At 45.3% G+C, this 17,943-nt stretch overlaps 1 protein-coding gene across 7 annotated transcripts in view; it reads right to left on the bottom strand.

The window, feature by feature from the left end:
* The window catches only part of LOC121328258 (cyclin-dependent kinase 16-like), a 43,353-nt gene that overhangs the window by 13,565 nt on the left and 11,845 nt on the right, over positions 1 to 17,943 (bottom strand). For 3 of the 7 annotated variants that reach the window (XM_041272837.1, XM_041272839.1, XM_041272836.1), the window contains 4 exons: positions 17,373 to 17,530; positions 13,889 to 14,050; positions 4,172 to 4,305; positions 2,256 to 2,381 (listed from right to left, as the gene is read on the bottom strand). In XM_041272837.1, coding sequence (XP_041128771.1) covers positions 2,256 to 2,381; positions 4,172 to 4,305; positions 13,889 to 14,050; positions 17,373 to 17,502 — 552 coding nt within the window. In that variant the 5' untranslated portion in view covers positions 17,503 to 17,530. Of the gene's footprint in view, positions 1 to 2,255; positions 2,382 to 4,171; positions 4,306 to 5,918; positions 6,507 to 6,682; positions 6,862 to 13,888; positions 14,051 to 17,372; positions 17,531 to 17,943 lie in introns of those variants that run through there. The other 4 variants (XM_041272840.1, XM_041272842.1, XM_041272843.1 and 1 more) reach the window with 3 other exon arrangements.

The raw sequence follows: 17,943 nt of genomic DNA on the forward strand, positions 1-17,943 counted from the left end.
AAGGTTAGTTGGTAGTTTTCTTTTGTAAAGCTAGTTATGGATAAGCAGACTTCAGCCTAGTAGGAACTAAAACCTTTTATTAAAAACTTGAACTCTACAATGATTGAGAGGACGTGAAAACACAGGACAACATCTAATTAAAAAAGAGAGACAGCCTTCAATGGCATCTCCTGACAGCGGGTGCTGGAGTGGCATACAGAACTGGGTCAACACCCAGCCATGCTCCAGCTTTAAGAACGTCACTGGACTGTAGTTCTGATTTTTTATTTATTTTTTTTTACAGAAAAGCCAGAGGCAAAATGATCAAAGAACATGCTGAAGAGCGCATCCAAGATTTCCTTCCCCAAGCACCCGTTACATCAAACCATCTCCATCAAACCCCTCCGTGCGCAAAGAAAATAAGTTAAACTGATGGCCGACACATTAAGTTGGAGGTCCACATGGTCAGCCTTGTGTTTTACTGCCATCTGCAAGCTGCAGTACTGAGCACACTTACCAACAGCTTCATGCTTGGGGCAAAGTTGAATTAGTGTCCGAATTAAGAATCGCAGCAATGCAACGGTCATTACATTGCATGCTAGATTATTGACCACGCGACACAGCCTAAGACTAGGGTAGTTATCTACAGGCAATGACCTCTGTGGTTATCAAACAAATGTTTGAGTACACTATACCATACCAATCCTCCCAGGCTGCTTTACAGAAATAAACAGCAAGCCAAAACAGCTTGCTAGTAAAAGGCCAAATGTAAGAAATATGTTTTAAGCTTAAATTTAAAAATATTGGCAGCACTCCGGATAAAACCTGGAAGTGAGTTCCAAAGGGAGGGAGATTGAGAACTGAAAGCTCTCACACTGCAGGTTTGTAATCATTCTTGGAATTAAGAACTATACTTTGGACTGTATTGCTTAAGGCTGATTGATAATCATCTTGCAGTATAAAAGCACGATTAAAGATTTGAAAAGGCCCTGAGCTTTGAGGACACACACCCGTAGGATAACGAATGCTCTGCTGGCTGAGTCGGGCTGAGTCCAAAAACCGCAAGGTTTTACTCATTTCTTAGATCAGTTTTTAAAGCTGAAAAATAACCCCAGTCTGCCAAATCTCCCTACAAAACAAAGGGAACACTCTACCACATCGATCTGCAACCCTCCTTCAATTGTGTTGGAAATCATGACACAAAATTGGAAGTGGTACAATTATTGACTAACAATCATGCAGTAACATACAAAGGACAGGATAGCAACAGCTCCCAGTCCCTTTGCATTAACCAGCACACACTGCCTCCCTCGCAGTCCCTCAGCTCTAGACCACATTAGATCAGTACCAATACAACACATAAGCCCCAGAGACTGGCAGTCCAGCACCCCCACCTTATCCAAGCCTTCAGATTGCATTACAACAAAGTCACTTTGAATCAATGAGGCCCTTTAAGTTTGAAATTCCAACACTCCCCACTCCGACTCATTGGCAGATGAGCTGAATTATAGATGGAGGCGACATCATCTACTACTCTCTAGTTAGTTTTACTCAGGGGATTGAAAGGGATCAGGGATTCACAGCATTCCCCTCCCCTCCCGATCTCTTCTTCTCACTCTCACATCTATCTTTTGATTCCCAGCAGTAAGTGCAGCGAGGGACATGAGAGATGTGCTGTAATGAAACAGAGGCGCTGCACCTCTTTCCAAAACTGATCAAAAGCGCAGAGACTTGGGGATTGTTACCTCTGTTAACCCTTTGATAGCGTACCTCTTATCAAAGGGTTAACCCCCCCCCTCCCTCCCCCCAAACTCAATTTGAAGTTTGCTGTTCATTAAATCTTTAGAAGGGTGTCACTTTGTGAAGCACTGTGCAGCCAAAAGAAAAAAAACAGTCCTTAAAGTTCTGTCAATAGCACCCGTTGCATTAACGACTGCTGTAATCTCTCGCGCAGGCACGCCCCCCTCCTCACTCGCCCAGGCACGCCCCCCTCCTCACTCGCCCAGGCACGCCCCCTCCTCACTCGCCCAGGCACGCCCCCTCCTCACTCGCCCAGGCACGCCCCCTCCTCACTCGCCCAGGCACGCCCCCTCCTCACTCGCCCAGGCACGCCCCCTCCTCACTCGCCCAGGCACGCCCCCTCCTCACTCGCCCAGGCACGCCCCCTCCTCACTCGCCCAGGCACGCCCCCTCCTCACTCGCCCAGGCACGCCCCCTCCTCACTCGCCCAGGCACGCCCCCTCCTCACTCGCCCAGGCACGCCCCTCCTCACTCACCAGGGATGCGCGCCGCAGTCGCCGGCTCATGGGCTTGTCGAAGGGCGGGCTGTTCATGGCAAACTTCTCCAGGTAGCCCTCTGGTAGCCGGATATCCGCAGGCAGGGACAGGCGCTTGTTAATGTCCTGCAACAGAGACACAAACATGTTATCGTTAGTTCCACATCTTCTTGTATGCTTGCATGCACATATGTATTTAATCATTTTGCTTTCAGCGAAATATTTTGTTAATACATAAACCGTACATCGTTTATCAAATTTTGGTTGTCCATGCTAACTAGTAAAGATTTTCCTTATGTATTGTTTTTTTTTTTTTTTTTTTTTTTTTTTTTTTTTTTTTTTTTTTTTAAAGGTGCATGTACAATGCTCCTGAAAGATTATATTTGTATAGTATGCAAAATGCACGTTACAGCTGAGAGAGACAGAGAGAAATAAAATGGAGAAGAGAGAGAGGGGGTGGGGAGGAGATAAGAGACGGCTCACTGGATAAAATGACTCATTTTCTCTCTTTTTTTTGGTATTCTGACAAACTGCAATTTGAATTAAATCGAGCCAATAATGTTTCCCGTTCACTTGTCCTGGTCATAAACTCAGCATCAAAGTTTGACCTGGAGCATTTCATAAAAATATGCTTAACCATTAGAGTGCCGAGGAATACCAGCATCTTAAATGTGACCACGTTTGTACAGGGATGGAAATAAGACTCCCATCTAAGCCAATCTTCGTTTTGCCATGAGTTTAAGACGACATCCCTGAGCTTGTTACCTGCACACACTGTGGCTAATCAAGCTCGTAGTAAAACCTGGAATGGGTGAAACTGCTGTGCAATAGGAGTCTTATTGCCATCCCTTGCCATCACACACAAAGTGGGTAGGTACTGTATTGGTTACCAGACAATGCAAAGCAATCCTTGATTACAGTAAGAGATTAATTTCATTAACCAGTGATTCTCTTAAATCTGATTTCAGTGTAGGGTAAACGGCCCTATACAATAGATTCTCTAATAAAGTACAGTAGGCAATACAAGGGAGTTATCAGCAGTAAAAGTAAAGCTAAGTGTTTGCAACAGTCAAACCCAGCAAACACCCCATGCTGTTTTTGAGTGCCAATTCAATATAGGCAAATCATACAGCTACAACAGATTTCCCAGGTTTATTCAGCTGAGGGGGGGCAGGCTTGCTCAGAGCCTTGAAGAGCACGCTGCATTAGGAGGCTTGAATAATCTAAACCAGAGGATGTCTTGGCTGAAGTGGAGCCCGGAGCCACGACAGTGATAGCACACTGCAGGACCTCACTGACTGGTAACCAGGTCACACAGAGCTCCAGGACACCAGGGGGCACCAGAGGGCACAGTGCTGCGGAACTAAAACAACCTTGTACACTTGATTGCCGGAGGTATGTTTCTAGCCTGTTGTGATGATTGGTTTTGAAAACCAGAGACACTGGGAGGCACAATCAGAAGAAGAGATTCCTTTCTACTGTATGCACAGATGCCCCAACCTGTTCACAGCCTCAAATTATTACTACAGCTTTTCACCTTGCGACAACTAATACAAGGAGCCTGAATGCTTGATACAGTACGGCTGTCTAGGAAGAGCGTGTTAGTGCCTTAGTGCATGCCATTGCGCAAGTGTAAAGAACTGAACAGGGCTAAAGCACCCCTGATTTTCCAATAAAGAGATATCAAGGTCCTGAAATGAGTTTTGGTTCACATTTTTATAAATCATGTGAGAAGGTGGCACGGGTGTGGGTTTTTGTGATACCCCCGCAGTGTCAAGGCTCTCACTGAGGTGGTATGGGTGTGGGTTTTGCACGTATCCGAGATTGCATGTGTGTGAATGGTGCTTGACACAGCAGGTCATGTAGGCTAGTAAGAAGTGGAATGTATTTTTTCTGCAGAGCTTGCCGCGCCGTACCTCGGTGGAGATGCGCCGGTTGTGGTGGTTCCTCATGCGCACTCGCACCGGGGACTGCACCTCGTCAGAGGAGGTCCCGGAGGCCTGGTCACTCTCCCCGTCGGAGCCCATCTTTACATTCTCATGGACGATGCCTGGAGAGAGAGAGAGCAGAGAGAGAGGAAAGAGAGAGAGGGAAGAGAGAGAGAGAGAGAGCAAGAGAGAGCAGAGAGCTGTCAAAACTGGTGCATTTTGCTGCATCACTTTTAATGCAAATTTCAGCAGGCTGACTGTAAATGCAGTTGTGTCTGTTCACTGTATCAGATTCCGATTCAGGTTTTCAGCTACACCTATTACGGGGTAATAGGAAACAGCAAGCGCTCCCCTTCCCTGCCTCTATTTCCTTAGGAAAGATAATCCACCAGTTTTTTTTTTTTTTAGCTTGGGGAGCTTGCAAGAAAACAATCATAGCATAGCCGATCAACGACAGATTCCTGCTTCCCAGTGTGTACTGTATATACACAGTGTATGAAATATGAATGCAGACACAAATGCATAAAATCTCAGTTTCTCCAAGCTGCCCTTTTCAGTTTGTGTTTTTTTTTTTTAATTTATTTATGTAGCTAGGAGTTCAGCCATAGAGACCAAGGCCTCATTTATAAAAAAAGACATGTACTAAACAACAATAAAAAAAAATTCTGGTGCAAATTTAAAATCGGCAGCACACAGAGATCAGTGAACAGAGAGCACAAGCCATATTTATTTGTTAATGTGGACTGGAGGAGAAGCTGCGGTGGCAGCAGGAGGTTTCCACAGCTATCCGCGACACAACGGCTAGCTTAGGAGACGTACTGGCCCGAGATACAAAATGCAATTTGTCGAGAACAAAAAAGCGCCATTTACACGCAGTGCTTTCTGCATCACAGCAGAATATGCAAAGGACAAAGCTATTTTAATTTTGGCCTCAACTTAAAACAGCGCACAGTAACAGTTCGCCAAAACCAGTATGTTTTACGTTGCACTGCATTTTGTGTGTATTCGTTCTGCATTTTTGTTCGTTGCACCACAGTTTGACTTTGGTTTAAAAAGGAAGGGATTTGGACTGCGTTTGCTTTCAATTCATCCAGTTAATCCAATGAGTGCAGTGAGCGAGCTGGTCCTGAAGACACTGCCAGGACAACAGGGGATCCAGCTAATAACCTACCTCCTCGCAGGCTGCCTGCCTGCCTGCCTGCCTGCCTGCCTCCACTACTACACCATAACATCACAACAAAACAGCAAGAGGAGGGGAGGTAAAGGAAAGGAAGCGAGCCCAGCAACTGACCAGAACCCCTGCCCTCTCAAGAGACCGGAATGCATTTCTAGCATTAGAGCTCGGCTACAAATCACAAATAACCAGCTGAGAAAGTTCTTAACGGAGTTATCAACTTGCTCAATACATTCGGTTTATCAAAACAACCAGGCTCTCGTCGACAGTCTTGTTACAAGCTGCAATGAAGTTACCTGTAGTTTAATGACCCAAGCCAGCCACATTCAGGGTCTCAAAGACCCATTTGTATTTGTGTAAAATTTGACGTACGCCATTTGGTCCCAGAGCAACAGCATTGGGGACCACTGACCTACAACCCCCTCCCTCTTTCCACTTCCCCTTCTTCTCTGTGCCACTGACCTACAACCCCCTCTCCCTTTCCACTTCCCCTTCTTTTCTGTGCCACTGACCTTCAACCCCCTCCCCCTTTCCATTCCCCCCTTTTACTCCGTGACTCACCGATGCGGTTGGCAGCTGGCCGGCACGTCTCCAGTAACTTAAGCATCCTGAACGGGGAGAGGCGCTGGGGCTCCCTGCCAACGTCCCCCATCCTGACCCCACGGGGGGACCCCTGGAGCTGGTTTCGAGGGGAGAGCGCCACGGCCACGAGATGGTGGAGCAAGCAACTAAAAGCCTCTTCCTTCCCTACTTCCCTCCTCTCTCACACAAGATCCCAGCAATCAATCGACACAAAGATGCCGATTCTATCTTCTGAGTAGCGGAGAGGCCTTTGATCAGAGCCTTAGACGCAGCTCAGTGTACCCAGAAGAGGTCCTGTAATTTTCTCTGCGTCTCTGAAGGGGGGGAGGCTGGCGATGACTCCCTAGAGCTCCATGTAGCAATGGGAAGAAGCAACCGGAGCTCTCATGTAGGTGCACGATAACAGGATTTCAATCATAACATCCAAATATTATTTTGCATCTGCACAGGCTCTCTGTTTCTATCGCTCTCTCTTTGTCTACTCTGCTTTCCCATTCCCTTTCTCTGAGTAATGTATTCACGTCTCTCTCTCTCTCTCTCCCTCCCTGTCTTTTCAATTTCCTATTTGTTTTCTTTCTCTCTCTCTCCCTCTGTGTGTGTTCCTGTCTGTGTTTGTTGTTCTCCGTCACACTCTCTCTCCTCTTTTGTCTACGCTGCCTGTCCTCGTATGGAAATGCCAGCAGTGGTCTCTCCCTCCCTCCTCTCCCCCCACCCTCTCCCCAAATAAAGAAGTAAATACAGACCTGCTCTTTAGGTCCCTCCCTCTCCTGAACAGAGGACAAAGCTAGTCTCAGGTTCCCTCTCCCCAATACAGCAGACAAGCCAAGCCGGATCTCTACGAGAGCACTGTATTCCTCTGTTCTCTCAATGTAAAGCACCGAGGTGAAAGCAGCCCTTGTCTCCCAGCGACAGCAGCAGCAGCACAGGCCTGTGTTTGAGCTGCACTCCTCCCCAGGGACAGCCATTATTTATCAGAGACAGGTGACCCCTGGAAAGAGGGAGACCTGAGGCGGAGTTAATGCTTTAACACCGAAAACAGAGTTAACCCTCCCTGCCTTCCAGCCTGTGCAAAAATGAAAAAGCACCACCAGAAGTGTACAGCTGGGTGCAACCTAGAACAAGCACACTACACAGTACTGTATAGGCACACCCTGCTTCTGTACTAGGAATATGTAGGGTATTGCACTATTAGTATCACTAATACTAACACTATTAGTATTACTATCAGAACAAGAGACAGAGAGCAAAAGCACAAATACATTGAAAATATGTGCATTGTCCGCCATAACAATACCAATGTGAACAATCAAGTATTGTATTGGAGGGTAAACAACAAAACAAGCTCACAAAATACAATAGATGTAAACTGAAGGGCAAAACTATTGCAACAAACACAGTGAGCTCCCTTTATTCAGAGCTTCAAATCGAACAGTACTTCTAAAGCCAGCTGTATTATGTTAGCATTACTTGACTTAATACTTTCCCAGACAAAGTAAAGAAGACTGCAAACTCAGACATTTAACAGATCACTCGCCACGTATAACTAAAAACACTCATTCAGCCAACTGTAATAGAAACATGTACCTAATTCATCTGAGAGAGTATGACATGCCATTAATTCTCTTCTATGTGCAGTGTTCCGCATGTTAGCGTGATGTAATGGGTGATGAATGACTCGATGCGAGATCTAATTTGCATGCCCCTTGAGAGACACTGTCTCCTCCCCCATTCAAAGTTTATTTCTGCTGAGAGAAATGGGTTCATAATTCTATTATGGTTGCTGTATTACTTGGGGATCGCACGATCTGGAAACGAACATGGTACAGTGCACAGAGGTTTCTTAGGGTAGCACCACGCACAGACAGTGTCATTAACAGTTAACTATACAGCAATTACAGTAGCTTTCAATACTCTTCATTGACCAAACAGAGCACAGTGGGTTACTGTTTTTCTTGCCAGTTAACGGCACAAAGCAAAACAAATTAAAACAAGCACAACAAAAAGGTGACTATGAGTTGACTTATTTGTGGTGGTGTTCACAGCTCGCTGATTTATTGAAACTGCTTTCCGATCGATGTGTTCGTAACAGTTTAAATCTGTTGCTGTTCCCCAGATTTCAATGACACAGCTAAGTGGCGACAGAGTGAAGATGACAAAGTGTGGAATTGTAATGCACCAAGTGATTTTTCTGCGTATACAGTTGCCCCTTTATAACGCTATAATAAGGAACCACACCTACAAGACCTTGCCAGTTGCATTGCGCCTTGTAGCGAGAATGAAAGTGCAACGTGAATGCAGTGTGAAAGGGCTGCCTTGCAAAGGGGGTGTAATGCAATGGAATGCAGTGTGAAAGGGCTGCCTTGCAAAGGGGGTGTAATGCAATGGAATGCAGTGTGAAAGGGCTGCCTTGCAAAGGGGGTGTAATGCAATGGAATGCAGTGTGAAAGGGCTGCCTTGCAAAGGGGGTGTAATGCAATGGAATGCAGTGTGAAAGGGCTGCCTTGCAAAGGGGGTGTAATGCAATGGAATGCAGTGAAAGGGCTGCCTTGCAAAGGGGGTGTAATGCAATGGAATGCAGTGTGAAAGGGCTGCCTTGCAAAGGGGGTGTAATGCAATGGAATGCAGTGTGAAAGGGCTGCCTTGCAAAGAGGGTGTAATGCAATGCTGACTTGCATGCCTTCATGCAGTATTTTCATATTTTAAATGACAATTTCATACCCAAATCCGACATTCTCCCCCATGCAGCGTTTTCCTGAAAACACTACAGAGGAGTGGTTAAAAAGTGGCTTAAAAAGAGGCTCATTAAATTGTATTCGCTTTATTTTGGATGCCATCAAATCGATCCATGAGGCATTTTTTAATGAAGCACTTCAAAATCAAATGCTTAAGTTCCAGCCTTTAGTCACTGATGGCTGGGACTCTGCACGCAGAACTGGCGTGTATTGGCACAATTAATCTAGAGCAGAACTGTCAGTTATTGCAAATATTTACCAGCAGCGATTACTGGAGTCTGTAGCGTGCTAGAGGAACTCGGAGGCTGGGATACTTACGTGTGAAACCTGTGCAACAATTACCCTGAAACACTCGCCGCCTTCTGCAAACTCACAGTCAGGCAGACAGAACAACAAGGAGAAGCTTCAGGCAACAACAGAGGGGGAGACAGGAAGAAGCGGAGGAGGGAGTCAGGGATGTAAGGAAGCAGGTATACCAAAAGAAACAAGACTTTACAGACTGCACGGCTCCTGTCCTTTTCTCCTTCACTCCCCTACTGGCAGTCTAGTCCAGACCTAGCGGCGGTGGACTGGCTTATCAAAAGGCAGAGACACAGCTGCCCTGCTCCCACGGACACAATTAGTTGCATTAGCCAAGCAAGGGGCCTGAACTACAGTTTGCAGAGCGTGTATGTGTGTGTGTGTGTGTGTGTGTGTGTGTTTGCACCTTTCTGTCCCTCGCCAGCCTCATTACAGTCAGGAACCCCCTCCAGGTAAAACTACTGTGATGACTCTCCTCCAACCAGGAGGCCCATTCCGAAAGAGGAGATTCCATCAGCTGGATTCAGCTCTGGAGGGGAGAGAGTTTCCACTGCGCTGGAGCAGCAATACCAATCAATGAACTCAGCCATGACCGAGCTTAACAGCACAGCACAACAACTCACACAGGGGCAAGTTACTGCGCTACCATGGTGTCCAGTTACTGGAAATCAATAGACTAGAGCGTAAACGACTGCAGTGCAAGATCTTTTGTAAACCATCCAGGAGCTGACTGGGTTTCCCTGTGTGCAAGCTTCAATCTGTTTGTTACTGCCACATGCATTGCAAACCCCCAAGCAAGACTTAAAAAAATAAAGAAGACATCCCATCTGAAGGAAGAGATTGAGGGACAGCCATCTGTTCCAGATCACCCAGCACAGAGACCAGAGCCTGCCTCTTTCTCTTGCTACTCTGCTCTAATACACTACAAATCAAATTAGCAGGGGTGCTGGCGGGAGCTTCAGGAATCTCAGAGGGTGTCAGGGGAGGGAGCGCAGCCGCGTCACATTTCTAATCTGCATGCTTTTTTTAGTAATTCCAGTTTTATACTCAAGGACTTTATGATACAGTCCCAGTAGAACCTTGGTCACACAGAAACTCCGGTTTGGAAGTTTAAGACCACATGGAGGACCTGTCTGAGCAGGACGGCTTCCTGTATGCTTCAGTAATGAGTGGTAAAATGACTAGCAGCTTGCAGTGCAGCGTATGTGAATGCCTGTGGTGCTGGAGGCTGTCTCTGAAGTTCCAGTAGGGATTGAGGGCGGGGAGTCAGCGAGACCAGTTAAGAGCATCACGCCTACTCCATTCCGCCAGAACAAGTGGCTCTTTGTGCGATGATCCCATTTTCCAGCAGCTCTATAATAAATCTCCACGGATGTCCTCAGCACAGAGCGAGTCTGATTAGCGTCTCCTCCGCTCTGCAGCGATTTAGCAGTACTAATCCTAACTTAATTCCGCTGGAAACAAATGTTAAAATGATACAGCATAAGGGGCTTACTTCCTCTTAATAAGCACCATGTCTGCCTGGCTGACAGCGCCAGCTCTGCAGCACCCTCAGCAGGTAGAGGCAAGCAGCTGCAGCATTCTGGTCACACAAAACAAACTAAATGCATGTTCTCAATCCCACACGCCCATTCAGCACCCAGGAGGTGGATGAGATGTAAGTATGCTTCATATGACAGGCAGTTCACTCCAGTCGCTCTTAACCCTTTAAGTACTCTACTCCGTCTTATCTTCTCATGTCTTCAGTATGGGTTCCAACACGGAAGCCATGTGATCTTCAAGTTTGCACAGTGTTAGTCCAATACAGCAATACACTGGATTTATTTCCTGGATTATTCAACTATGTAATATTACTATAGAAGATGACAAGAAAATACATTCAATACATAAAACAACTTTATAATAATTTACTAGACATATATCTGGACGAGCATTTTACAGTGGACAGCCAAAGATAAATCAAATTCGAATCAACAGTAAACAGATACCTTCATCACTAATATGGACAAAAAGATGGGAATTGTACCTTGCTGTCCAGAGGTCTTCCTGCATGCTTTGATGAGCTGTTTCAAGAGGATAGCCTTCGATACCTACTCTCTATTGATTAATAATCTCGTTAACTAATAACCAAGGTTCAGGTTCTGCAACACACGCACTTTAAGAAAAAATAAAATCAATACAGCGTTCACAGCAATCACCTGGATCACAATAGCATCCCTTGCTCCAACACACCAGCCACTGTGTATAAAAAAAACTTTCCTACAGACTTTGTCATACTAGAAACCCCAAAGAAGCAGCCTTGTTGCTACTAGAAATAAGTAATGATATTTACCAAACACAAATGAAATAAGACTTCCTGATCACACACTCGAAGCACAAGATCGTTTGCTTAGGCAGCCTGCATGCGACCCAACTGGAGATTTATTTGACAATGTCGTACTTTTAATAAAATAGGGCCATTACTGTGAAAGTGACTCTCTTTACTAAATCTGCCTGACTTGATGTTGTACTTGTGTTTTTATTTGCAACACAGCCCTAATCTTCATGGTTAATTAGGATAACCCAGTGCTGTACGACTCTCTTAAGTACGCAATCAATTAAAGCATTATCCACAGACTCCTATAGCGAGGGGATTCTAACCCATTCTCCTGTGTCATCCTTCCTCTTGAACCACTACACCAGCTTTACCCTGACAGGTCTGTGGTTCAACGCCTGCTCGAAACTATAAAGTCACAGGAAGACTTTGAATTATTACAGTGGTTCAGAACTACAGTAAAGGTGATCTGTGATTCAATTTCCTCACCTCAAAAGTTTCAAGGCATTCATTAACTGCAGGTGGTGTGGAGCAAGATACAAAACAGGACAATTAAGCCAACTGTTTTTGAAACAAGCTTTCTAAATGAGTCATCAAAACGAGTTGCAAAGCTCTTTGTTTTGCACACGCTTCAAAAGATGACGCACCATCATAAAATCACCAACCACAGACCTAGAACTCTGGTCTACTTGAGCGGAAGTTTTTTCTTTAAGACCAGGTTGTCCAATCACAGTACTGGAGGCCCATTCCACTCCAGGTCAAATTAGCTAATCAATCAACTAACTACTTCAGGGTCTGGATGGGTGTTGAACTGGTTCAATTAAACTATTTTGAACAGGAGTGGAAAGGCCTGCTTTACCACCACTGCTAAGGTGTTGTGACATGGTGCTGCATGTCAAGAAGAAAACAAAACCACAGCAAACCCAAAATACATCCAACACAAACTGCAGTGTCTCTACATCCGAATTCATAGTCATACAACTGGTGTTGCTAACAGTAACCTCTAGAGGGCAATGTAACCCCATCACAGACTCCAAACCAGACTGAGCGCTCCGCTTGCACCCGCAGCTCTGTCACAGCATTACCAAGCTATAATCAGCAGCCTGCATCACCCACCCACCTGCCCCACTGCCTTGCCCTTTGTCACCTTACCAGTACGACACTGCCCGGTGCCTGGTAAACACTGCTGCACCCAAAGCTTTCAGAGTCTGTGGCCATTTTAGGTAAACAGGCTTTTGATGAGGATTATGTTGATATAAATGGAGAGAGAAAAATTCAAAAAGAAAAATTATTTCTAAAAATTAAGACCTAGGCTTTTGTAGACAATGTACTGCATCTTCATGCTTCATTTGAAAACCAGGTTTGTTTTTGGACAAAAAATAAATCCTTGCACCACATGGGCACATCTCTGAGCTACATCTCTGACCTCAGCCCTGACTGTATGGAAATAAGCAAGATTTCCTGGCCTTGTTCAAAGCTTTGGGATTGTGATTTTGGGTTACTCAAACCACTGTGACATGGTGCACAATTAAAATAAATAAATAAATAAATAATAATAAATAAAATAAAAGCACAAAATATAAATGTCAGGTACTGTAAGTCGCACTACCACACACATGCACACACACACACACACACACACACCAAACCATCACTGCTCTTGCAAGAATGGAAGCGGAGAGCAGTGAGCGTGAACGCAGCAGCGAGAATTGGCACAGCGTGCAAGGCAGTGAGGGCCACAGCATGCAATTACTCTAATGAACTGTACTTCAGCAGTGCAAGCACACAGCAATGGACACCCTGCTTGACAACGGGACATTCACAATAAAGCTAATCAACTAAAAATTCCATAGACTGGTGAGATGGATTAACTAGCTGTTCACTTCAGTAACACTGTACTGTAATGTTCAGGGTGCAGTCACTGTCAATTATTCAGTAGATTCAATTGCCATTTTATAGTATTGTAAACAGCGTATTCCATGGATATTCAGCATACAGAAACAGGGACAATGGCTAGATGTGTTCAGGTCTTTAGACCAAAGTGCAACTAATACTATTCTTTGTCTCAATGGTGATAAATGTGTCCCATTTGATAAACAGTGTTGTGTGCATGCGGGTAAAAGATAGACACAAAGCGACTTTCACCATGCATATACACAGCTTGAAACTAATTAGCCCTGGCCTGCTGCACCCTGCCCTGGGTTTCACAACTAAATGAAATACATTAAAACAAATCAGGAGAGAGAACAACTCCTATTGGCAAACTACACACTCAGGTGAGACTGACTGTTCAAACTCCTGAGACAGGAATGGAAATAAGACTACAATTGCATAGCAGTTTGATCCAGTCCTGGTTTCTCTATGAATCTAACAAGACACACCTGAACATATTACCTATACACTGTGGCTAATGAAGCTCTTGGTAAAACCTGGAATGGGTGAAACTGCTATGCAATAGGAGTCTTATTTCCAGTTTCCAGCTGGTCATTTCAATACAGTACCTAAAACAAAGTAAAATTCTTAAACCCAGGACTGGGCCCAGGGTTTGTGGGAGTTTCAAGCCCTGCATATAAAAGAGAAAAGAAGGAGAGAAAGAGATTCACCGAGCGAGCTTGTCCTTTCGAGGGAGAGGTAGGGCCGCTCGCCCAGCCGGCCGGATCCCGGGTCCCTAAGCAGGGCTGCGCGCCCCAGTGAGCCAGCGTACTGCCGCAGGAAAGAGGGGGCGCTGTGAGAGGCGTGGGGGTGCGCCACACGAACCATCGGCTCTGCTCAAGAGGGGGGCATGGCCAGGAATACGAGAGAGAGAGAGGAGAGAGAGAGAGAAAAAATCCAACACAAACAAATAAAATACAAACATGTACTGAAGGCTTTCTAGGCCTGTAATGGCTCTTTTAACACTGGGGGCTCCAATTATACAGGAAGGGGTCTTTTTGGCCAAGGGATCCAGGTTCAAATCAAGATGGAGTCCCCGCCCCCACACCACCAGCCCTGAATCACATAGACAAGCAACACTGAAACCAAACTCAACGAAAGCACAACAGCCAGGGTTACAGGAGGAAGACGTGGCCCGAACAGAATGTGGCAATACCAGGGATGGATAGAATACTCCCATTGCACAGCAGTTTGGTCCATTCCTGGTTTTACTATGAGTTGAATAAAACACACCTGAGCTTGCTACAGCACCTATACACTGTGGCTATTCAAGCTCATAGTAAAACCTCCAATGGGTGAAACTGCTATGCAATAAGAGTCTTATTTCCATCCCTGCTATACCAGTTATACCAGTAATCCATGGTGACAGGCAATGGAACCATGCGATGCTGATGACCTAGGGAAACGTGCTGTGTGACTGACACAAAACTGAAGCTAACAGCAAGTGCTTTAGTGGACATATTTAGGTTAGCAAGCAGACAGACTGGACACTCAAACCAAAGACTAATCCTTATTTGACTGCTTGTCTCATTAGAAAACTCCAACAAGAAATTAAATGACACCGAGAAAGACTCCTTGTCAAAATTGGTCTAATCTGACAAATTGTTACACTGTACTCTGCACCTACTAGTAGAGCTTTAAATACTTATTGTGCGAAACTAAAGAAGCGAAACTCCAGTATATGTGGCTGCAGTTAACCCCTTCAAAAACAGAAAGGCACATCAAAGAAATGCCTAAACACACATCACTAAAAAGTGCTGTACAATAACTAAACTACAAAGTTACATTAGAACTAAGGAACAAACACACAAACCACACAGCGGCACATTACCCTTTAACCACCATTCAGAACATGAACAGAGAATGAAGTCACCGAGATCAAAGAACATCTATGGGGCTGTTTGTCATGGACCTTGACTCCTTTAGCAAATAACAACCAAGTTGTAAAAAAAAAAAAAAAAAAAAAAAAAAAAAAAAACACATTGGGAAGTTTTTCAGATAGTTTTTTTAGAATTCAAACAATAAAAAAAAATGTAAAAAAATGTTAATCTAAGTGTCTCTTAACCACCACAATGCCAGGGCACTCTACTAAGTCAAAGGTCTTCCTTGCTAGTTATATATGTTCAGGGGTGGAAATAAGACTCCCATTGCATTGCAGCTTGATCCACTCCTGGTTTCACAGAGTTTAATAAAAGATGCACCCAAGCTTGTTACCTGTACACTGTGGCTAATCAAGCACGCAGTAAAACCTGGAATGGGTAAACTGCTATGCATTAGGGGTCTTATTTTGATGTCTGATGTTCACAGCTTACCGAAGAGGACATATGCTGGTCTTTTTCCATGAAAACAGTATGTCTGTTACACCTTCATAAAACCAGACAAAATGGCAAGATTTCTGTGACGATGAGTTTATCCAAAGATGTTTCATCACCGAACCCTGTTTGCCAGTTGCCTGGTATTTATAATCTTCCCCAGGCAACACATGATTTCATGGAACGGCCCTAGTGTACCACTAGTGCCTCACGCTACTGATTGCGCATTGATGCAAGTGTAATCTTTTAACATTTTTAATAGTAGACTTTAAGATACCTCTGATTTAACCCCACAATACATGGGGGGCAGGCGACTGTCACAGAAAAAAAGGAAAGAAAAGATGCCAACACATTGGGCAAAGCGTCGCCTTTGTTTATATGTGTCACTGAAATCTCCTTGGACTTCCTTTATCCTGTATGTATACAATCACTGCATGAGCATGTTTTGTTTTCCCATTGGGAACCTTCCCACTGCTCAGCTGTCCAGACACTTATACACTAGAGGGCAGACCATAACATCTCAGCTGAGCAGAAATCAGAACTTCAGTGTTACTAAAACTCATTTCTCCTTCCAGAAAGGGACCCATTCCCAAAAGGAAGAGACACAGCTCTTGCTACAGAATTCCTACAGAATCATGAGACTTGCCTCTGCTCACCTCACGAACGCCCATACCCTCCACTCCGCTCTCCCTTGCATTGCTCACCCCAGACGCCCATCCCCTCCACTCTCCCCTGCATTGCTCACCACACGCATGCCCATCCCCTCCACTCTCCCCTGCATTGCTCACCCCATGCACGCCCATCCCCTCCACTCTCCCTTGCATTGCTCACCCCACGCACATCCCCTCCATCTCCCTCATTGCTCACCCCACGCACGCCCATCCCCTCCACTCTCCCTTGCATTGCTCACCCCACGCACGCCCATCCCCTCCACTCTCCCCTGCATTGCTCACCCCATGCACGCCCATCCCCTCCACTCTCCCTTGCATTGCTCACCCCACGCACGCCCATCCCCTCCACTCTCCCCTGCATTGCTCACCCCATGCACGCCCATCCCCTCCACTTTCCCTTGCATGGCTCACCCCAGACGCCCATCCCCTCCACTCTCCCCTGCATTGCTCACCCCAGACGCCCATCCCCTCCGCTCTCCCTTGCATTGCTCAAGTACAGGTCTGAGTTCCTCAAATGAATGGGAACTTGCCAGGAATACTGCAGATGTACTGACTGCACATGCGTGACAAACCTGACATTGCAGCGATAGAAAACTCAAGATGTTATTCGTGGCACGTAGACAAGAGGGAAGAAAACCTTGGGACAGCAAGATCCGTGCAATTATTATGCACTGACTGATTCATGGACACAGGGCCAGCATAAAGGTCTGCGACTGTCCAGAGTGAAGCACAAAACAGCTTGAAGCTGAAGGGTACCGCAACATTCAATCATCACTATTATAATAATAATAATATAAGATGGCTGGTGAGTTTGCTACCCTTAGGTCCGTGTGTTGTAGTGAAACCAGATTCTATTGGCTTTCCAGCTTGTTTACATCCCTTTAACCCATCACCCGCTCTTCTGTTAAAACTTGCAGCGGCTGGAGGTTATATAATGCAATCTTTAAGACCTGCTGTAGTTCAAGGAATAAAACAAAAAAGAAAAAAAAAGGAAAAATCTTAACCTCACAGAGAGATGATATGATAAAACAATTATTTGTTTTAAACTCTATGGGACATTACACCCTTGACATGCTTTTCCCTGGCTGGTGGTTGCAATGGTTAGCATTCAGGCAGCGGTGAGCACAGATGGTTTGTACTGTATGGATTTTGGGGGGTGTTGTGGTTCTTACCGTTGTCGTGGGCACCGTTGGGCTCGTCCAGAGTGATCTGCTCTGCCAGCTCGGACAGCGAGTCGTCAACAGGACGGGCGCTGCGCAGAGACATTGACAGGCGACGCTTGATTATCTTCATCCTATCCATCCAGTCAGAGCCTCACAGGGAGAAGTGCCTGAAGGAGCAGACAGAGAGCAGAAAGAGATGAAATACAGATCTCAAAACGCAATAGGATGAATGCTGTATAGTACAGCAGTAGGGATGGAAATAAGGCTCATTGCACAGTTGTTGAATCCGTTCCTGGTTTTGCTATGAGCTTAAATGGACACTCCTCAGCTTGTTACCCATAAACTGTGGCTAATCAAGCTTGTATTAAAACCTGGAATGGGTGAAACTGTTATGCAGTAGGAGTTTTATTTCCATACCTGCAATGGCGATGTTTATATTTTCCACAAGTAAAAGTGCATTGTCATTTACTGTATGTGGGTTCTGCAGTTTACATAACAATTGAGAACCACATATTTTGTTTTGGTAGTTAAACCAGGGGATAGCTGCAAAGGTGGAGATTTTACAAGGGTTTACGAACAC

The sequence above is a fragment of the Polyodon spathula genome, chromosome 16, assembly GCF_017654505.1.
Source record: "Polyodon spathula isolate WHYD16114869_AA chromosome 16, ASM1765450v1, whole genome shotgun sequence".
Taxonomy (NCBI): domain Eukaryota; kingdom Metazoa; phylum Chordata; class Actinopteri; order Acipenseriformes; family Polyodontidae; genus Polyodon; species Polyodon spathula.